Source organism: Taudactylus pleione, unplaced genomic scaffold, assembly GCF_031769625.1.
Source record: "Taudactylus pleione unplaced genomic scaffold, aTauple2 ptg001416l, whole genome shotgun sequence".
Classification (NCBI taxonomy): Eukaryota; Metazoa; Chordata; class Amphibia; order Anura; family Myobatrachidae; genus Taudactylus; species Taudactylus pleione.
The window spans coordinates 65,638-88,553 of record NW_028285815.1 but is presented as its reverse complement, the minus strand read 5'-3'; the positions used below and the strand labels follow the sequence as shown (position 1 = coordinate 88,553).

The window sequence follows — 22,916 nt, the reverse complement described above, 5'->3', positions numbered from 1 at the left end:
CCCTTACAGGTTTGTCTACAAAAATGTAAAGTAAGACATTTATTTCTAGAGTCGCGGTAGGGACGGGAGTGTTTTCTAGAGTCGCGGTGGGGACGGGAGGTTTTTCTAGAGTCGCGGTAGGGACGGGAGGTTTTTCTAAAGTCGCGGTAGGGACGGGAGTTTTGAAAATGTTTTCGAAATATGTGTAAATGCTTACTTGGTGCCAAGAGGCAACTATATTAATGATCATGTATTAAACGTTATGTCTTAATTACTTCATTTATCCAATCCTAAGAGAGAGTTCTTTCCCATATACCACATGCCCCAATACAGGAGATGTCCCCAGATCCAGGCAAATAAAAGAACCCCAATATCTGCCAACAGTGACCTTTCATCCAACATCACAATACCTCCCATCTGTGACCTTTCCCCTAATAGCACCCCAATACCTGCTGTCTGTGATATTTTAACCAACACCCCAATACCTCCAATCTGTGACCTTTCCACTAATAGTACCCCCATACCTCTTATCTGTGACTTCCCCCAACAGGACCCCAAATCCTCCTTCTGTTACCTTTCCCCAAACAGCACCCCAATACCTTAATTATGTGACTTTCCCTCAACAGAATCCCAATAACTCCCATCTCTAACCATTCCAAAAACTGCACCCCAATAACCCCAATTGTGACCTTTCCATCAACAGCACCCCAATAACTCCCATCTGTGACTTCCCCCAACAGCTCACCAATACCCCCAATTGTGACCTTTCCCTCAACAGCACCCCAATTTTTCCTGTACCTTTCCCCAAACAGCACCCCAATACATCCCAACTGTGACCTTCTCCCCCCCCCCAACAGCTTATTTGTGACCTTTCCCCCTATAGTACCCCAATACCTGCCATATGTGACCTTTCCCCCAATAGCACACCAATACCCTAAAATCTGTGACTTTTCCCCTAATAACACTCCAATACCTTCCATTTGTGACCTTTCCCTCGACATCACCCCACAACCACCTGTGACCTTTCCCCCAACAGCACCCCAACACCTGTCTGTAACTATTCCTATAAAATGTGTACACCACTGCCACCAATCTGTGAGTCATGAGGTGTACCCCAATACCACCTATCTGTGACTATCCACTTATTCCTTGGCCCTCCCCGATCATGGACACCACGATTTACCTTGTTCCCCGGCCCTCCCCGATCATGGACACCACAATTTACCTCGTACCCTGGCCCTCCCCGATCATGGACACCACAATGTACCTTATTCCCTGGCCCTCCCCGATCATGGACACCACGGTTTACCTCGTTCCCTGGCCCTCCCCGATCATGGACACCACGATTTACCTCGTTCCCTGGCCCTCCCCTATTTATCTCATGCCCTGGCCCTCCCCGATCATGGACACCACAATTTACCTCGTACCCTGGCCCTCCCCAATCATGGACACCACAATTTACTTCGCTCCCTGCCCCTCCCAGATTATGGACACCACAATTTACCTCGTACCCTGGCCCTCCCCGATCATGGACACCACGATTTACCTTATTCCCTGGACTGACAGCAATGTCCTCTATTTCTCCTTCATGAGCTTTAAAATCATAAAGTTTTTTCATCCCAGGGACCTAAAACAAAAATAAAAAGATATAGGGAATTGAAGCGTGCAGAGCATCAGAATGTGATGTTCCACCACCGGAAGGTGGCACTAGGACAGTCCATAATAGGACCAGAGGAGAGAAAGGGCTGAGACCCACAGGATTGAGGGTCTCCACACCCCTATGAGATAGATATGGGGATCAGTTGGAACATGCGGCGTGTTTACCTATGAGAGGGAATGATCTCATTAACTTTTGGGTGTCAGTGATCTATTTCATTCCAAGTATAGACACATCCGCAATATGACACGTAGACTATTTAGTTACAGGAGAGGTGGGCACTAACACTATAATCAAAGGTTATCCCCCCGTTTTATGTGTACCCCATTACTCTATTAAAACACCATGTGACTTACAGTACACGCATGCTTTATGTATGTTACAAATCCCCTCCCTTTAGACTGTAAGTTCCATGAGCAGGGCCCTCCTCCCTCCTGTTCCCTTGCACACCAGCTACACTCTACACCTCCTCCTAGGGCTCTCAGCCCCTGCTCTCACATCCTCCATTGTTTTCATTTCTTCAAATTACCTAGACCCCGTTATGTGCGCCCACACCAATAGCTACAGGTCTCAGCTTACACCATTACCATTGCACCCCTAGCATCAGCGGCTGTGTTGAGAGATGTAGCGCTATTTGTTACTTGTCTACTGTAATGTACTGTACTGTTTTACTGTGTACTGTCTATTTGTTTGAGACCCGTTGGGCTTCTGAACAAAGAAAATAGACCTTGCCTCGCTGTGAAGAGGGGACCGGAATTATTACTCCTGAGAGCAGGACTGAATGGCCTTCTGGAGCAGCAGAGCCTTGCTTGAGTCCGATGGAGGTCCTGTGCAAAAGATCTGCTTGGGGGAGGGGGGGTCACCTCAGGAAGGATAGGGCATATCCGTGGGAGACCACTTCTCTTACCCAGGCGTTTGATGTGGTCTGACCCCAGAACCGGGCGAATTGAAGAAGTCGACCTCCCACCCTGGGAGCGGACCGCCCCATAAGGCTGAAGGCTTGTCTTCTGATTTGGTAGGTGGACGTCTAGTAGCCCAGGTCTGTTTGGTCCTTGGCATGGAGGCCTTAGTTGATGCCTTGGAAAGGACTGACCTTTACCCTTTTCCTTGAGGACGAAAGGACCGAAAGGATGACATCCGACGCTTCGCATTATATGCAGAGGGCAAGAACGCAGTCTTAGAAGCTGCCAAGGTAGTCACAATTTTATGCAATTATGGGCCAAACAGGATATCTCCAGAATAAGGCAGAGACTATAGAGCCTTCTTAAGCTGGCCACATACTAGACCAACTTACATCCAACCAGCCAACTTGTTGATTGGTTGGAATGAAAATCTGGTAACGTATGGGAGTAACTGATGATCAGCAATTTGCTCCTAAATGCCAGAAAACAGATGAAAATGGTCGTTCAGACAAGGTTGTTAAATGTTTGATCTAAACTATTTGTTCAAACAGTTTTGGTCTATTTTTCAGCGTTTTGGAGCAAATTGCTGATTGTATTCCTTACCAGATTTTCATTCCAACCAATCAACTAGTTGGCTGGTTGGACAGATAATCTTTAGATGTGTGGCCAGCTTTAGAGTCCGAATCTGCCTTCAATGAGCAGAGCCAAACAATACGGCGGGCTACTACAGAGGTGGCAGATGCCCTGGAGGCTAGTATAGCAGTATCCATAGCTGTATCTTTAATGTGAGATATGTAGGACAGCTGTTCCCTTGAAGCCTCAGGGGGAAATGTCTCTTCTAGGGCCTCTGCCCAACTCTAAATGGCTTTTGTCACCCAGGGAGTAGCCCTAGCAGGACGAGTAATAGCTCCTGTAAGAGTATATAGCTTTATAACAAGCTTCCATCCTTCTATCCGTAGTCTCCTGTAAGGAGGTTGCAGTATGGATAGGTAAGGGAGCGTTCTTATCCAGACGTGGGAATCCACTGCTGGGGGAACTTCCCATTTAGTGCAATCAGTAGCGGGAAGAGGGTACAAGGAACTGAAACGTTTAGGCAGCTGAAATCTATTACTGGGCATATTCCATGAGTCACTAATATGATCAGATAGCTGGTCACAGTGAGGAAACTTATGTCATTTAAAAAGTGTCGGGTTCATCCTCTTCTATTTGTAGAATAGAATTTTACAGCTCTCACCAGTGCAGGTATATTCAATTTAGAGGGGGGTTCCTCGTCTCCTGAGGGGGAGTCAGAGTGAGAGAGGTCTGTGTCTTCTGCCTCCCCAGGTGATACATCAGACTCTGATAGCTGGGAGGACTGGGAAGATAACACAGCACGCTTAGTAGGGTTACTAGGTAAGGGGGGGCTCCTCGTCTCCTGAGGGGGAGTCAGAGTGAGAGAGGTCTGTGTCTTCTCCCTCCCCAGATGATACATCAGAATCTGATAGCTGGGAGGACTGGGAAGATAACACAGCACGCTTAGTAGGGTTACTAGATAAGGGGGGGGTCCTCGTCTCCCGAGGGGTAGTCAGAGTGAGAGAGGTCTGTGTCTTCTGCCTCCCCAGATGATACATCAGACTCTGATAGCTGGGAGGACTGGGAAGATAACACAGCACGCTTAGTAGGGTTACTAGATAAGGGGGGGTTCCTCGTCTCCCGAGGGGTAGTCAGAGTGAGAGAGGTCTGTGTCTTCTGCCTCCCCAGATGATACATCAGACTCTGATAGCTGGGAGGACTGGGAAGATAACACAGCACGCTTAGTAGGGTTACTAGGTATGGGGGGGCTAATCGTCTCCTGAGGGGGAGTCAGAGTGAGAGAGATCTGTGTCTTCTGCCTCCCCAGATGATACATCAGACTGATAGCTGGGAGGACTGGGAAGATAACACAGCACGCTTAGTAGGGTTACTAGATAAGGGGGGGTTCCTCGTCTCCCGAGGGGTAGTCAAGAGTGAGAGAGGTCTGTGTCTTCTGCCTCCCCAGATGATACATCAGACTCTGATAGCTGGGAGGACTGGGAAGATACAGCACGCTTAGTAGGGTTACTAGGTAAGGGTCTCTCCTTTTGCAGCATTTGATGAAAGGCTATAGGTATCCGCCAGACTCTGCACTGAGATAGAAAGTACATCTACCCATGGAGGAGGCAAAGGATGTGCAGGGAGTACCTGCTGTGGCTATCCCATAGAGGGAGCTACCACACGGACCGCTAGGTGGTATGCAATGTTTGCCAGCACCTGTGAAAGAGTAGCCCAGGGTGGGTCCTGAGGAGAGGACACCGGGGCTGATGTGCCCGGGGCAGTATAACAAGATGCACAAAGACCATCCTGAATGAGATCCTCTGTCAGACATAGCTGTAAGAATAATGTAACACACAATCTGGCACAGTGCAGTGAGCAACCCAGATGTATGTGTAATATGGCACAGTGTAGTGTGCAACAGCGATATATAGTATGTGATGGGCCTCACAAATATAGGGAGATATGAGGTACAATGACTCCCCTATACATTAGTATGTCAGGGTTATAGTAATATAAAGGGAAAGGTATAAGCTGACAGTAATAGGAAGACAAACAGCAGCGCTAGCACAAGTCACATACACTGCAGAGTATATAATATAACCGCAGTGGCTGGTAGGATATAGTGCTGTATAACCTGGCCTGTGAGAGGTATACAGGGAGACTGGACCCTGCGTTCCCAGAGACCTGAAAGCAGAAAATGGCTGCTGTGAGACTGAGGGGGCGGAGGGTGAGGGAGGAGCGGGAATACCGCAGTGGAATGGCGCCCTGAGCTGGGGGAGGGGCAGCAGGGAGAGCGCCTTCTCCCTTATGCTGACATTAACCACCAGGTCCCCTGGCCTGTAAAATATGGCCTGCACCAGTGATATATATGCCCCAGTGGTCTAGTGGAGCTGTGGGCGCACCAGTGTCCACATCAGCACCTCCAGTCTGTCTCCTGAGACCGGAAGCTACACTGCGGGACTCCGCCTTACCTGTCCCCTGGATTCCGGGCTGCAGTCTGGGGTCCGGGGAGCCTGCTAGCTAGTCCCCCTCAGAGCCCCCCCGGGAGTACCTAGTTGGGGGTTGGTGTCACGGCGCTGCGGAGGTGTGATGGCGCAGCAGTGCAGACATACAAGGGACTGTCTCGCGCTGCTGCTCAAAAGTACAGAAAGTAGAAACGAAAATATAAAAAAAAAAAATAAGCTTGAAGCAGCCCCACTATTATAACGGTGATCCAGCTCCTGCCGGACACCAACAAAACCGAGCTGGCCTCAGGCTGTGGGCGGGATATAGGGGGGGAAGGACCGAAGCTGTGGGCGGGGTATAGTGGGAAGGACTGGAGCTGTGGGCGGGGCATAGGGGGAAGGACAGGAGCTGTGGGCGGGGCAGAGGGGGAAGGACAGGAGCTGTGGGCGGGGCATAGGGGGAAGGACAGGAGCTGTGGGCGGGGCAGAGGGGGAAGGACAGGAGCTGTGGGCGGGGCAGAGGGGGAAGGACAGGAGCTGTGGGCGGGGCATGGGGGGGGAAGGACCGCAGTTTGTGTCCGGTCCTCCAGGCCCCACCTACATCCCATTGTCTCCCTGTGGACCCTGAAGAACAACTTTCTCTTTTATCTATTTTATGTGTTTTTATTTTCATGCCGTTTTCTGAAGAGCTAAATGTATTATTCTGTTCGCACTTCTATTCTCTATCACTAATGCACAATCACTCACTGTAATGGAGATCACTGGATGCTAGTGCAAAATCTAATTGTTACAGTATATTTGCCAAGCCTGAGGGCACCTTGTAAGATGTACCCCGTGGGTGTGATTACAGTACGTGAGGACAGGACACAAACGGGTTATAGCCTATAGGTGGCATATACTGATAACGTACCTCCCAAACGCGGATATGTCCATCAGCCCCCCCTGTTAGTAACTTGGAAGAGTCTTGGTTAAAACACACTGCCTTCTGCAGAGTATCAGTGCTGAAATCGGTCTGTACCACTGCAACAGAGCGCAGGGTGATCTGTGGGGTGTCATCCTTAGTGCCTCCCCCGACGGCATCTGGGCTGCTCTTAGATGCTTTCCTCTTCCTTGACCCTCGGTCATTACTTTCTGAGAAGAAAAAGTAGCTGGTTAATGCCAGGGACTGGACACACGTGGGAGTGGTCAGAATGATTGTCACATGATAGGTGAGGTTACAATGAGAACGCGTGGGAGTGGTTAGTCAGAATGAGGTCACATGATAGGTGAGGTTACAATGAGAACGTGTGTCACATGATAGGTGAGGTTACAATGAGAACGTGTCACATGATAGGTGAGGTTACAATGAGAACGTGTCACAAGATAGGTGAGGTTACAATGAGAACGTGTGGGAGTGGTTAGAGTCAGAATGAGGTCACATGATAGGTGAGGTTACAATGAGAACATGTGTCACATGATAGGTGAGGTTACAATGACAACGTGTCACATGATAGGTGAGGTTACAATGAGAACGTGTGTCACATGATAGGTGAGGTTACAATGAGAACGTGTCACATGATAGGTGAGGTTACAATGAGAACGTGTGTCACATGATAGGTGAGGTTACAATGAGAACGTGTCACATGATAGGTGAGGTTACAATGAGAACGTGTCACAAGATAGGTGAGGTTACAATGAGAACGTGTGTCACATGATAGGTGAGGTTACAATGAGAACGTGTCACAAGATAGGTGAGGTTACAATGAGAACATGTGGGAGTGGTTAGAGTCAGAATGAGGTCACATGATAGGTGAGGTTACAATGAGAACGTGTGTCACATGATAGGTGAGGTTACAATGACAACGTGTCACATGATAGGTGAGGTTACAATGAGAACGTGTGTCACATGATAGGTGAGGTTACAAAGAGAACGTGTGTCACATGATAGGTGAGGTTACAATGAGAACGTGTGTCACATGATAGGTGAGGTTACAATGAGAACGTGTGTCACATGATAGGTGAGGTTACAATGAAAACGTGTGTCACATGAAACACGTGGGAGTGGTTAGAGTCAGAATGAGGTCACATGATAGGTGTAGTTACAATCAGAACACGTGGGAGTGGTTAGAGTCAGAATGATTGTCACATGATAGGTGAGGTTACAATCAGAACACGTGGGAGTGGTTAGAGTCAGAATGAGGTCACATGATAGGTGTAGTTACAATCAGAAGACGTGGGAGTGGTTAGAGTCAGAATGAGGTCACATGATAGGTGTAGTTACAATCAGAACGCGTGGGAGTGGATAGAGTCAGAATGAGGTCACATGATAGGTGTAGTTACAATCAGAACGCGTGGGAGTGGTTAGAGTCAGAATGATTGTCACATGATAGGTGAGGTTACAATGAGAACGTGTGTCACATGATAGGTGAGGTTACAATGAGAACGTGTGTCACATGAAACACGTGGGAGTGGTTACAGTCAGAATGATTGTCACATGATAGGTGAGGTTACAATGAGAACGTGTGTCACATGATAGGTGAGGTTACAATGAGAACGTGTGTCACATGATAGGTGAGGTTACAATGAGAACGTGTGTCACATGAAACACGTGGGAGTGGTTACAGTCAGAAAGATGTCACATGATAGGTGAGGTTACAATGAAAACGTGTGTCACATGAAACACGTGGGAGTGGTTAGAGTCAGAATGAGGTCACATGATAGGTGTAGTTACAATCAGAACACGTGGGAGTGGTTAGAGTCAGAATGATTGTCACATGATAGGTGAGGTTACAATCAGAACACGTGGGAGTGGTTAGAGTCAGAATGAGGTCACATGATAGGTGTAGTTACAATCAGAAGACGTGGGAGTGGTTAGAGTCAGAATGAGGTCACATGATAGGTGTAGTTACAATCAGAACGCGTGGGAGTGGATAGAGTCAGAATGAGGTCACATGATAGGTGTAGTTACAATCAGAACGCGTGGGAGTGGTTAGAGTCAGAATGATTGTCACATGATAGGTGTAGTTACAATCAGAACGCGTGGGAGTGGTTAGAGTCAGAATGATGTCACATGATAGGTTAGGTTACAATGAGAACATGTCACATGATAGGTGAGGTTACAATGAGAACATGTGTCACATGATAGGTGAGGTTACAATGAGAACGTGTGGGAGTGGTTAGAGTCAGAATGAGGTCACATGATAGGTGAGGTTACAATCAGAACACGTGGGAGTGGTTAGAGTCAGAATGAGGTCACATGATAGGTGAGGTTACAATGAGAACGTGTGGGAGTGGTTAGAGTCAGAATGATGTCACATGATAGGTGAGGTTACAATGAGAACATGTGTCACATGATAGGTGAGGTTACAATGAGAACGTGTGTCACATGATAGGTGAGGTTACAATGAGAACGTGTGTCACATGATAGGTGAGGTTACAATGAGAACGTGTGTCACATGATAGGTGAGGTTACAATGAGAACGTGTGTCACATGATAGGTGAGGTTACAATGAGAACGTGTCACATGATAGGTGAGGTTACAATGAGAACGTGTGTCACATGATAGGTGAGGTTACAATGAGAACGTGTGTCACATGATAGGTGAGGTTACAATGAGAACGTGTGTCACATGATAGGTGAGGTTACAATGAGAACGTGTGTCACATGATAGGTGAGGTTACAATGAGAACGTGTGTCACATGATAGGTGAGGTTACAATGAGAACGTGTGTCACATGATAGGTGAGGTTACAATGAGAACGTGTGTCACATGATAGGTGAGGTTACAATGAGAACGTGTCACATGATAGGTGAGGTTACAATGAGAACGTGTGTCACATGATAGGTGAGGTTACAATGAGAACGTGTCACATGATAGGTGAGGTTACAATGAGAACGTGTGTCACATGATAGGTGAGGTTACAATGAGAACGTGTGTCACATGATAGGTGAGGTTACAATGAGAACGTGTGTCACATGATAGGTGAGGTTACAATGAGAACGTGTGTCACATGATAGGTGAGGTTACAATGAGAACGTGTCACATGATAGGTGAGGTTACAATGAGAACGTGTCACAAGATAGGTGAGGTTACAATGAGAACATGTGTCACATGATAGGTGAGGTTACAATGAGAACGTGTGTCACATGATAGGTGAGGTTACAATGAGAACGTGTGTCACATGATAGGTGAGGTTACAATGAGAACGTGTGGGAGTGGTTAGAGTCAGAATGAGGTCACATGATAGGTGAGGTTACAATGAGAACATGTGTCACATGATAGGTGAGGTTACAATGACAACGTGTGTCACATGATAGGTGAGGTTACAATGAGAACGTGTGGGAGTGGTTAGAGTCAGAATGAGGTCACATGATAGGTGTAGTTACAATCAGAACACGTGGGAGTGGTTAGAGTCAGAATGATTGTCACATGATAGGTGTAGTTACAATCAGAACACGTGGGAGTGGTTATAGTGAGAATGATTGTCACATGATAGGTGTAGTTACAATCAGAACACGTGGGAGTGGTTATAGTGAGAATGATGTCACATGATAGGTGAGGTTACAATGAGAACGTGTGTCACATGATAGGTGAGGTTACAATGAGAACGTGTGTCACATGAAACACGTGGGAGTGGTTACAGTCAGAAAGATGTCACATGATAGGTGAGGTTACAATGAGAACGTGTGTCACATGAAACACGTGGGAGTGGTTAGAGTCAGAATGATGTCACATGATAGGTGTAGTTACAATCAGAACGCGTGGGAGTGGTTAGAGTCAGAATGAGGTCACATGATAGGTGTAGTTACAATGAGAACGTGTGTCACATGATAGGTGTAGTTACAATGAGAACGTGTGTCACATGAAACACGTGGGAGTGGTTACAGTCAGAAAGATGTCACATGATAGGTGAGGTTACAATGAGAACGTGTGTCACATGATAGGTGAGGTTACAATGAGAACGTGTGTCACATGATAGGTGAGGTTACAATGAAAACGTGTGTCACATGAAACACGTGGGAGTGGTTAGAGTCAGAATGAGGTCACATGATAGGTGTAGTTACAATCAGAACACGGAGTGGTTAGAGTCAGAATGAGGTCACATGATAGGTGTAGTTACAATCAGAACACGTGGGAGTGGTTAGAGTCAGAATGATTGTCACATGATAGGTGAGGTTACAATCAGAACACGTGGGAGTGGTTAGAGTCAGAATGAGGTCACATGATAGGTGTAGTTACAATCAGAAGACGTGGGAGTGGTTAGAGTCAGAATGAGGTCACATGATAGGTGTAGTTACAATGAGAACATGTGTCACATGATAGGTGAGGTTACAATGAGAACGTGTGTCACATGATAGGTGAGGTTACAATGAGAATGTGTGTCACATGAAACACGTGGGAGTGGTTAGTCAGAATGATGTCACATGATAGGTGAGGTTACAATGACAACGTGTGTCACATGATAGGTGAGGTTACAATGAGAACGTGTGTCACATGAAACACGTGGGAGTGGTTAGAGTCAGAATGAGGTCACATGATAGGTGTAGTTACAATCAGAAAACATGGGAGTGGTTAGAGTCAGAATGATTGTCACATGATAGGTGTAGTTACAATCAGAACGCGTGGGAGTGGTTAGAGTGAGAATGAGGTCACATGATAGGTGTAGTTACAAGCAGAACAGGGAGTGGTTAGAGTCAGAATGAGGTCACATGATAGGTGTAGTTACAATCAGAACACGTGGGAGTGGTTAGAGTCAGAATGAGGTCACATGATAGGTGTAGTTACAATCAGAACACGTGGGAGTGGTTAGAGTCAGAATGATTGTCACATGATAGGTGTAGTTACAATCAGAACGCGTGGGAGTGGTTAGAGTCAGAATGAGGTCACATGATAGGTGTAGTTACAATCAGAACACGTGGGAGTGGTTATAAGTCAGAATGATTATAACTACACCTATCATGTGACAATCAGAATGCGTGGGAGTGGTTAGAGTCAGAATGATTGTCACATGATAGGTGTAGTTACAATCAGACCGCATGGGGGTGGTTGGTAAAATGATAGGTATAGTTACAATCAGAACGCAAGGGGGTGATTAGTCACGATAGGTGTAGTTACAATCAGAACGCGTGGGCGTGGTTAGTCACATGATAGGTGTAGTTACAATCAGAACGCGTGGGCGTGGTTAGTCACATGATAGGTGTAGTTACAATCAGAACGCGTGGGCGTGGTTAGTCACATGATAGGTGTAGTTACAATCAGTGGGCGTGGTTAGTCACATGATAGGTGTAGTTACAATCAGTGGGCGTGGTTACAGTGAGTCACTTTTCTGCAGAAACTTTGTGGCACATAAACAATAAAAGATATTAATGATAAGAGGAGGAACTTCTACCATGGTTACCATGGAGACCACCATCATTGTTGTCTTGCTTTGGGTGGTGCTGGTAGCGCAGGATGTGGCATGTAGCGTCCTGACCAGCAGCCAGTAGGTCGCCGGTCGTGGCTAAGTTCATGGTGGCCCTGGTGTCGGTGTCATGGGAGTAGAGCAGCGCTGCCCCGAGTTGTCCTGAGATACGTTCCAGTCGCAGGAAGTGCTGGGGGATAAATGCCAACAGTCATTACACTGATAGACACGTTGCCCCGGGCATCACAGGCAGACACGCTGCCGCGGGCATCACAGAGGGCACTTACCAGGGCATTCTTGATGCCAGTCTTGGATGCACCACCACCGCCGCCAGTGATCACCGTCCCATCCTCGCGGTGAAAGCGGACAGCGTACAGCGGGAAAGGAGCGCAGTATAGATCAGGGTGCCGTCGTCTGCCCATTGTCATGGGTAATAGGGAAGATATATCCACCTAGAGAGTCACAGTAACAGCATCACACAGAGACAGACGCAGCAAGGGGAGACAGACAGACGCAGCAAGGGGAGACAGACCATGATATATACTTACACCTGTGACAGACAAATAGAGAAAACCCTTATTAGACATACAATCCCTGCACTGGAAGAGACAGAACCAGTAATACAGGAGACAGCTCTGTAATAGACAGACAGAACAGCCTCAAAGACAGACAGGAGAGACAGCCCGTGACAGACAGGAGAGACAGCCCCAGCGATACTAGAGGCAGCCCGTGACAGACAGGAGAGACTGCCCCAGCGATACTAGAGGCAGCCCGTGACAGACAGGAGAGACAGCCCCAGCTATACTAGAGGCAGCCCGTGACAGACAGGAGAGACAGTACCAGCGATACTAGAGGCAGCCCGTGACAGACAGGAGAGACAGTCCCAGCGATACTAGAGGCAGAACGTGACAAAAAGGAGAGACAGTCCCAGCGATATAAGAGGCAGCCCGTGACAGACAGGAGAGATAGCCCCAGCGATTCTAGAGGCAGCCCGTGACAGACAGGAGAGACAGGCCCAACGATACAAAAGGCAGCCCGTGACAGACAGGAGAGAGAGCCCCAGCGATACAAGAGGCAGCCCGTGACAGACAGGAGAGAGAGCCCCAGCGATACAAGAGGCAGCCCGTGACAGACAGGAGAGACAGCCCCAGCGATAGTAGAGGCAGCCGTGACAGACAGGAGAGACAGCCCCAGCGATACTAGAGGCAGCCCGTGACAGACAGGAGAGACAGCCCCAGCGATACTAGAGGCAGCCCGTGACAGACAGAAGAGACAGCCCCAGCGATACTAGAGGCAGCAGGGAAGAGTCTACACCAAATATAGACAGGAAGAGACAGCCCTGGTGGCAGACAGGAAGAATAAGCCAAAGTGACAGACTCATAGAAAATACATCACAGGTGATAAAAGAGACAGTGACAAACGGGAGAGACAGCACCAGTAATAGAGATGAAGACACAGATGCAGTGACAAAGAGGAAGAGACAGTCCTAATGACAGACAGACGAGACAGAGGTAGTGATGATACAAACATCTCCAATGATATAACAGACATTCACAGTAACAACCTAAAGAGACAGCCTCAGTGACAGCAAGACCGGAACAACAGTCCCAGTGACAGACCTAGATATATAAAAAAAAAAAGACATCCCAGGTGATAAGAGAAACCCAAGTGTAAGACAAGAGAGACATCCCTGTGATACAAAGGTGCAAACGCCCCAATATCAAACAAGAGACTGCAAGATAGAGAAAAAGAGAAAGGCATGAGAGACATCCCTAATGAGAGACATCCCTAATGACAGACAGATGATACAGAGTTAGTGATAATAGAGAAAGCCGCAATGATAGAATAGACATCCCCAGTGACTGACGGGAGGACACACAGACCCCAGTGACGGGAGGTGGAGGAGGACACACAGACCCCAGTGACGGGAGGAGGAGGAGGAGGAGGAGGACACACAGACCCCAGTGACGGGAGTAGGAGGAGGAGGAAGAGGAGGAGGAAGAGGAGGAGGAGAAGGACACAAAGACCCCAGTGACGGGAGGAGGATGAGGAGGAGGCCACACAGACCCCAGTGACGGGAGGAGGAGGAGGACGAGGACACACAGACCCCAGTGACGGGAGGAGGAGGAGGAGGACACACAGACCCCAGTGACGGGAGGAGGAGGAGGACACACAGACCCCAGTGACGGGAGGAGGATGAGGAGGAGGACACACAGACCCCAGTGACGGGAGGAGGAGGAGCAGGACACACAGACCCCAGTGACGGGAGGAGAAGGAAGAGGAGGAGGTCAAACAGATCCCAGTGACGGGAGGAGGAGGAGGAAGACACACAGACCCCAGTGATGGGAGGAGGAGGAGGACACACAGACCCCAGTGACGGGAGGAGAAGGAGGACACACAGACCCCAGGGACGGGAGGAGGAGGAGGAAGACACACAGACCCCAGTGATGGGAGGAGAAGGAGGAGGACACACAGACCCCAGTGACGGGAGGAGGAGGAGGACACGGAGGAGGAGGAGGACACACAGACCCCAGTGACGGGAGGGGGAGGGGGAGGAGGACACACAGACCCCAGTGAAGGGAGGAGGATGAGGAGGAGGAGGACACACAGATCCCAGTGATGGGAGGAGGAGGAGGAAGACACACAGACCCCAGTGATGGGAGGAGAAGGAGGAGGACACACAGACCCCAGTGACGGGAGGAGGAGGAGGACACAGAGGAGGAGGAGGACACACAGACCCCAGTGACTGGAGGGGGAGGGGGAGGAGGACACACAGACCCCAGGGACGGGAGGAGGAGGAGGAAGACACACAGACCCCAGTGATGGGAGGAGAAGGAGGAGGACACACAGACCCCAGTGACGGGAGGAGGAGGAGGACACGGAGGAGGAGGACACACAGACCCCAGTGACGGGAGGGGGAGGGGGAGGAGGACACACAGACCCCAGTGAAGGGAGGAGGATGAGGAGGAGGAGGACACACAGACCCCAGTGATGGGAGGAGGATGAGGAGGAGGAGGACACACAGACCCCAGTGATGGGAGGAGGATGAGGAGGAGGAGGACACACAGACCCCAGTGATGGGAGGAGGATGAGGAGGAGGAGGAGGACACACAGACCCCAGTGACGGGAGGAGGATGAGGAGGAGGAGGAGGACACACAGACCCCAGTGACGGCAGGAGAAGGAGGAGGACACACAGACCCCAGGGACGGGAGGAGGAGGAGGAAGACACACAGACCCCAGTGATGGGAGGAGAAGGAGGACACACAGACCCCAGTGACGGGAGGAGGAGGAGGACACGGAGGGGGAGGAGGACACACAGACCCCAGTGACGGGAGGGGGAGGGGGAGGGGGAGGAGGACACACAGACCCCAGTGACGGGAGGAGGATGAGGAGGAGGAGGAGGACACACAGACCCCAGTGACGGGAGGAGGAGGAGGAGGAGGACACACAGACCCCAGTGACGGGAGGAGGAGGACACACAGACCCCAGTGACGGGAGGAGGAGGACACACAGACCCCAGTGACGGGAGGAGGAGGACACACAGACCCCAGTGACGGGAGGAGGAGGAGGACACACAGACCCCAGTGACGGGAGGAGGAGGAGGAGGACACACAGACCCCAGTGACGGGAGGAGGAGGAGGAGGACACACAGACCCCAGTGACGGGAGGAGGAGGAGGAGGACACACAGACCCCAGTGACGGGAGGAGGAGGAGGAGGACACACAGACCCCAGTGACGGGAGGAGGAGGAGGAGGACACACAGACCCCAGTGACGGGAGGAGGAGGAGGACACACAGACCCCAGTGACGGGAGGAGGAGGAGGACACACAGACCCCAGTGACGGGAGGAGGAGGACACACAGACCCCAGTGACGGGAGGAGGAGGAGGAGGAGGAGGAGGACACACAGACCCCAGTGACGGGAGGAGGAGGACACACAGACCCCAGTGACGGGAGGAGGAGGACACACAGACCCCAGTGACGGGAGGAGGAGGACACACAGACCCCAGTGACGGGAGGAGGAGGACACACAGACCCCAGTGACGGGAGGAGGAGGACACACAGACCCCAGTGACGGGAGGAGGAGGACACACAGACCCCAGTGACGGGAGGAGGAGGACACACAGACCCCAGTGACGGGAGGAGGAGGACACACAGACCCCAGTGACGGGAGGAGGAGGACACACAGACCCCAGTGACGGGAGGAGGAGGAGGACACACAGACCCCAGTGACGGGAGGAGGAGGACACACAGACCCCAGTGACGGGAGGAGGAGGAGGAGGACACACAGACCCCAGTGACGGGAGGAGGAGGAGGAGGAGGAGGACACACAGACCCCAGTGACGGGAGGAGGAGGACACACAGACCCCAGTGACGGGAGGAGGAGGAGGACACACAGACCCCAGTGACGGGAGGAGGAGGAGGAGGACACACAGACCCCAGTGACGGGAGGAGGAGGAGGAGGACACACAGACCCCAGTGACGGGAGGAGGAGGAGGAGGACACACAGACCCCAGTGACGGGAGGAGGAGGAGGAGGACACACAGACCCCAGTGACGGGAGGAGGAGGAGGAGGACACACAGACCCCAGTGACGGGAGGAGGAGGAGGAGGAGGAGGAGGACACACAGACCCCAGTGACGGGAGGAGGAGGACACACAGACCCCAGTGACGGGAGGAGGAGGAGGAGGACACACAGACCCCAGTGACGGGAGGAGGAGGACACACAGACCCCAGTGACGGGAGGAGGAGGACACACAGACCCCAGTGACGGGAGGAGGAGGAGGACACACAGACCCCAGTGACGGGAGGAGGAGGAGGAGGACACACAGACCCCAGTGACGGGAGGAGGAGGAGGAGGACACACAGACCCCAGTGACGGGAGGAGGAGGAGGAGGACACACAGACCCCAGTGACGGGAGGAGGAGGAGGAGGACACACAGACCCCAGTGACGGGAGGAGGAGGAGGAGGACACACAGACCCCAGTGACGGGAGGAGGAGGAGGACACACAGACCCCAGTGACGGGAGGAGGAGGAGGACACACAGACCCCAGTGACGGGAGGAGGAGGACACACAGACCCCAGTGACGGGAGGAGGAGGAGGAGGAGGAGGACACACAGACCCCAGTGACGGGAGGAGGAGGACACACAGACCCCAGTGACGGGAGGAGGAGGACACACAGACCCCAGTGACGGGAGGAGGAGGACACACAGACCCCAGTGACGGGAGGAGGAGGACACACAGACCCCAGTGACGGGAGGAGGAGGACACACAGACCCCAGTGACGGGAGGAGGAGGACACACAGACCCCAGTGACGGGAGGAGGAGGACACACAGACCCCAGTGACGGGAGGAGGAGGACACACAGACCCCAGTGACGGGAGGAGGAGGACACACAGACCCCAGTGACGGGAGGAGGAGGACACACAGACCCCAGTGACGGGAGGAGGAGGAGGACACACAGACCCCAGTGACGGGAGGAGGAGGACACACAGACCCCAGTGACGGGAGGAGGAGGAGGAGGACACACAGACCCCAGTGACGGGAGGAGGAGGAGGAGGAGGAGGACACACAGACCCCAGTGACGGGAGGAGGAGGAGGACACACAGACCCCAGTGACGGGAGGAGGAGGAGGAGGACACACAGACCCCAGTGACGGGAGGAGGAGGAGGAGGAGGAGGACACACAGACCCCAGTGACGGGAGGAGGAGGAGGAGGACACACAGACCCCAGTGACGGGAGGAGGAGGAGGAGGACACACAGACCCCAGTGACGGGAGGAGGAGGAGGAGGACACACAGACCCCGGCAGGGGCCCCGCTCTCACTTACCGGTTCCTTATTTAGAGCATCCTCAGGACAGGATCTGTCACCGGACGCAGTCACCGCGCATGCGCACCGACACCGAGCGCCTTCTATCCTACTGCGCATGTCCAGCAGAGTCAGTTTAAGCGTTGTGTGCAAGCCATAAACGCTGTCTGCGCATGCGCGCTCTTGATCTTTAATTACTGACACGTCAGCTGTCTAAGGAAAATACGTCTGCTCCCCCGGCGCCATTTTGTTGGAGCTTGTTCTCTGGGAACATGGCTGCAACTTACCTCGCTCCCTCCTTTGCCAAGCCCTGCTCTACGTCTTCATCCATGGGGGTCACTCCACATAGTAACTGACGACGTCAGGGTACTTCTCCTGAGGGGATCCATACTCAAGTGCCATCCAATCAGCTGCAAATCAATTACGCTGTACGCGGCCTGAATTCCATAGTTGCCCGATATTTTTTTCATTTGCGATTGTCTCTCATTTCCCGGCCGCGGGTTGCGGTATTTGGGATTGTCTCTCATTGCCCGGCCGCGGGTTGCGGTATTTGGGATTGTCTCTCATTGCCCGGTTGCGGTATTTGGGATTGTCTCTCATTGCCCGGTTGCGGTATTTGGGATTGTCTCTCATTGCCCGGCCGCGGGTTGGTGTATTTCGGATTGTTACTCATTGCCCGGCCGCGGGTTGCGGTATTTGGGATTGTCTCTCATTGCCCGGTTGCGGTATTTGGGATTGTCTCTCATTGCCCGGCCGCGGGTTGCGGTATTTGGGTTTGTCTTTCATTGCCCGGCCGCGGGTTGCGGTATTTGGGATTGTCTCTCATTGCCCGGCCGCGGGTTGCGGTATTTGGGATTGTCTCTCATTGCCCGGTTGCGGTATTTGGGATTGTCTCTCATTGCCCAGCCGCGGGTTGCGGTATTTGGGATTGTGTCTCATTGCCCGGCCGCGGGTTGCGGTATTTGGGATTGTCTCATTGCCCGGCTGCGGGTTGCGGTATTTGGGATTGTCTCATTGCCCGGCCGCGGGTTACGGTATTTGGGATTGTCTCTCATTGCCCGGCCGCGGGTTGCGGTATTTGGGATTGTCTCTCATTGCCCGGCCGCGGTATTTGGGATTGTCTCTCATTGCCCAGCCGCGGGTTGCGGTATTTGGGATTGTGTCTCATTGCCCGGCCGCGGGTTGCGGTATTTGGGATTGTGTCTCATTTCCTGGCCGCGGGTTGCGGTATTAGGATTGTCTCTCATTGCCCGGCCGCGGGTTGCGGTATTTGGGATTGTCTCTCATTGCCTGGCGGCTGGTTGCGGTATTTGGGATTGTGTCTCATTGCCCGGCCGCGGGTTGCGATATTTGGGATTGTCGCTCATTGCCCGGCCGCGGGTTGCGGTATTTGGGATTGCGTCTCTTTGCCCGGCCGCAGGTTGCGGTATTTGGGATTGTCGCTCATTGCCCGGCCGCGGGTTGCGGTATTTGGGATTGTCACTCATTGCCCGGCCGCGGGTTGCGGTATTTGGGATTGTCTCTCATTGCCTGGCGGCGGGTTGCGGTATTTGGGATTGTCTCTCATTGCCTGGCGGCGGGTTGCGGTATTTGGGATTGTCGCTCATTGCCCGTCTGCGGGTTGCGGTATTTGGGATTGTCTCTCATTGCCTTGCCGCGGGTTGCGGTATTTGGGATTGTCGCTCATTGCCCGGCCGCGGGTTGCGGTATTTGGGATTGTCTCTCATTGCGTTGCGGTATTTGGGATTTTCTCTCATTGCCTGGCGGCGGGTTCCGGTATTTGGGATTGTCTCTCATTGCCCGGCCGCGGGTTGCGGTATTTGGGATTATCTCTCATTGCCCGGCCGCGGGTTGCGGTATTTGGGATTGTCTCTCATTGCCTGGCGGCGGGTTGCGGTATTTGGGATTGTCGCTCATTGCCCGGCCGCGGGTTGCGGTATTTGGGATTGTCGCTCATTGCCCGGCCGCGGGTTGCGGTATTTGGGATTGTGTCTCTTTGCCCGGCCGCAGGTTGCAGTATTTGGGATTGTCGCTCATTGCCCGGCCGCGGGTTGCGGTATTTGGGATTGTCGCTCATTGCCCGGCCGCGGGTTGCGGTATTTGGGATTGTGTCTCATTTCCCGGCCGCGGGTTGCGGTATTTGGGATTGTCTCTCATTGCCCGGCTGCGGGTTGCGGTATTTGGGATTGTCGCTCATTGCCCGGCCGCAGGTTGCGGTATTTGGGATTGTCGCTCATTGCCCGGCCGCGGGTTGCGGTATTTGGGATTGTGTCTCATTGCCTGGCCGCGGGTTGTGGTATTTGGGATTGTGTCTCATTGCCCGGCCGCGGGTTGCGGTATTTGGGATTGTCTCTCATTGCCCGGTTGCGGTATTTGGGATTGTCTCTCATTGCCCGGTTGCGGTATTTGGGATTGTCTCTCATTGCCCGGCCGCGGGTTGGTGTATTTCGGATTGTTACTCATTGCCCGGCCGCGGGTTGCGGTATTTGGGATTGTCTCTCATTGCCCGGTTGCGGTATTTGGGATTGTCTCTCATTGCCCGGCCGCGGGTTGCGGTATTTGGGTTTGTCTTTCATTGCCCGGCCGCGGGTTGCGGTATTTGGGATTGTCTCTCATTGCCCGGCCGCGGGTTGCGGTATTTGGGATTGTCTCTCATTGCCCGGTTGCGGTATTTGGGATTGTCTCTCATTGCCCAGCCGCGGGTTGCGGTATTTGGGATTGTGTCTCATTGCCCGGCCGCGGGTTGCGGTATTTGGGATTGTCTCATTGCCCGGCTGCGGGTTGCGGTATTTGGGATTGTCTCATTGCCCGGCCGCGGGTTACGGTATTTGGGATTGTCTCTCATTGCCCGGCCGCGGGTTGCGGTATTTGGGATTGTCTCTCATTGCCCGGCCGCGGTATTTGGGATTGTCTCTCATTGCCCAGCCGCGGGTTGCGGTATTTGGGATTGTGTCTCATTGCCCGGCCGCGGGTTGCGGTATTTGGGATTGTGTCTCATTTCCTGGCCGCGGGTTGCGGTATTAGGATTGTCTCTCATTGCCCGGCCGCGGGTTGCGGTATTTGGGATTGTCTCTCATTGCCTGGCGGCTGGTTGCGGTATTTGGGATTGTGTCTCATTGCCCGGCCGCGGGTTGCGATATTTGGGATTGTCGCTCATTGCCCGGCCGCGGGTTGCGGTATTTGGGATTGCGTCTCTTTGCCCGGCCGCAGGTTGCGGTATTTGGGATTGTCGCTCATTGCCCGGCCGCGGGTTGCGGTATTTGGGATTGTCACTCATTGCCCGGCCGCGGGTTGCGGTATTTGGGATTGTCTCTCATTGCCTGGCGGCGGGTTGCGGTATTTGGGATTGTCTTTCATTGCCCGGCCGCGGGTTGCGGTATTTGGGATTGTCTCTCATTGCCCGGCCGCGGGTTGCGGTATTTGGGATTGTCTCTCATTGCCCGGTTGCGGTATTTGGGATTGTCTCTCATTGCCCAGCCGCGGGTTGCGGTATTTGGGATTGTGTCTCATTGCCCGGCCGCGGGTTGCGGTATTTGGGATTGTCTCATTGCCCGGCTGCGGGTTGCGGTATTTGGGATTGTCTCATTGCCCGGCCGCGGGTTACGGTATTTGGGATTGTCTCTCATTGCCCGGCCGCGGGTTGCGGTATTTGGGATTGTCTCTCATTGCCCGGCCGCGGTATTTGGGATTGTCTCTCATTGCCCAGCCGCGGGTTGCGGTATTTGGGATTGTGTCTCATTGCCCGGCCGCGGGTTGCGGTATTTGGGATTGTGTCTCATTTCCTGGCCGCGGGTTGCGGTATTAGGATTGTCTCTCATTGCCCGGCCGCGGGTTGCGGTATTTGGGATTGTCTCTCATTGCCTGGCGGCTGGTTGCGGTATTTGGGATTGTGTCTCATTGCCCGGCCGCGGGTTGCGATATTTGGGATTGTCGCTCATTGCCCGGCCGCGGGTTGCGGTATTTGGGATTGTCACTCATTGCCCGGCCGCGGGTTGCGGTATTTGGGATTGTCTCTCATTGCCTGGCGGCGGGTTGCGGTATTTGGGATTGTCTCTCATTGCCTGGCGGCGGGTTGCGGTATTTGGGATTGTCGCTCATTGCCCGTCTGCGGGTTGCGGTATTTGGGATTGTCTCTCATTGCCTTGCCGCGGGTTGCGGTATTTGGGATTGTCGCTCATTGCCCGGCCGCGGGTTGCGGTATTTGGGATTGTCTCTCATTGCGTTGCGGTATTTGGGATTTTCTCTCATTGCCTGGCGGCGGGTTCCGGTATTTGGGATTGTCTCTCATTGCCCGGCCGCGGGTTGCGGTATTTGGGATTATCTCTCATTGCCCGGCCGCGGGTTGCGGTATTTGGGATTGTCTCTCATTGCCTGGCGGCGGGTTGCGGTATTTGGGATTGTCGCTCATTGCCCGGCCGCGGGTTGCGGTATTTGGGATTGTCGCTCATTGCCCGGCCGCGGGTTGCGGTATTTGGGATTGTGTCTCTTTGCCCGGCCGCAGGTTGCAGTATTTGGGATTGTCGCTCATTGCCCGGCCGCGGGTTGCGGTATTTGGGATTGTCGCTCATTGCCCGGCCGCGGGTTGCGGTATTTGGGATTGTGTCTCATTTCCCGGCCGCGGGTTGCGGTATTTGGGATTGTCTCTCATTGCCCGGCTGCGGGTTGCGGTATTTGGGATTGTCGCTCATTGCCCGGCCGCAGGTTGCGGTATTTGGGATTGTCGCTCATTGCCCGGCCGCGGGTTGCGGTATTTGGGATTGTGTCTCATTGCCTGGCCGCGGGTTGTGGTATTTGGGATTGTGTCTCATTGCCCGGCCGCGGGTTGCGGTATTTCGGATTGTCTCTCATTGCCCGGCCGCGGGTTGCGGTATTTGGGATTGTGTCTCATTTCCCGGCCGCGGGTTGCGGTATTTGGGATTGTGTCTCATTTCCCGGCCGCGGGTTGCGGTATTTGGGATTGTCTCTCATTGCCCGGCTGCGGGTTGTGGTATTTGGGATTGTCTCTCATTGCCCGGCCGCGGATTGCGGTATTTGGGATTGTCTCTCATTGCCCGGCCGCGGGTTGGTGTATTTCGGATTGTTACTCATTGCCCGGCCGCGGGTTGCGGTATTTGGGATTGTCTCTCATTGCCCGGTTGCGGTATTTGGGATTGTCTCTCATTGCCCGGCCGCGGGTTGCGGTATTTGGGTTTGTC

The 22,916-nt window shown here is 52.6% G+C and overlaps 1 protein-coding gene across 2 annotated transcripts in view; it reads right to left on the bottom strand.

Annotated features, from left to right (window-relative positions):
* The window catches only part of PREB (prolactin regulatory element binding), a 61,612-nt gene extending 43,767 nt beyond the window's left edge, over positions 1–17,845 (bottom strand). Inside the window, exons 1-5 of one of the 2 annotated variants that reach the window (XM_088463606.1) lie at positions 17,743–17,845; positions 12,201–12,365; positions 11,902–12,103; positions 6,445–6,665; positions 1,526–1,606 (exon numbers count right to left, since the gene is read on the bottom strand). In XM_088463606.1, coding sequence (XP_088319732.1) covers positions 1,526–1,606; positions 6,445–6,665; positions 11,902–12,103; positions 12,201–12,365; positions 17,743–17,841 — 768 coding nt within the window. In that variant the 5' untranslated portion in view covers positions 17,842–17,845. The remainder of the gene's footprint in view (positions 1–1,525; positions 1,607–6,444; positions 6,666–11,901; positions 12,104–12,200; positions 12,366–17,742) is intronic. The other variant, XM_088463607.1, reaches the window with a different exon arrangement.
* Positions 17,846–22,916: the final 5,071 nt, after the last annotated feature.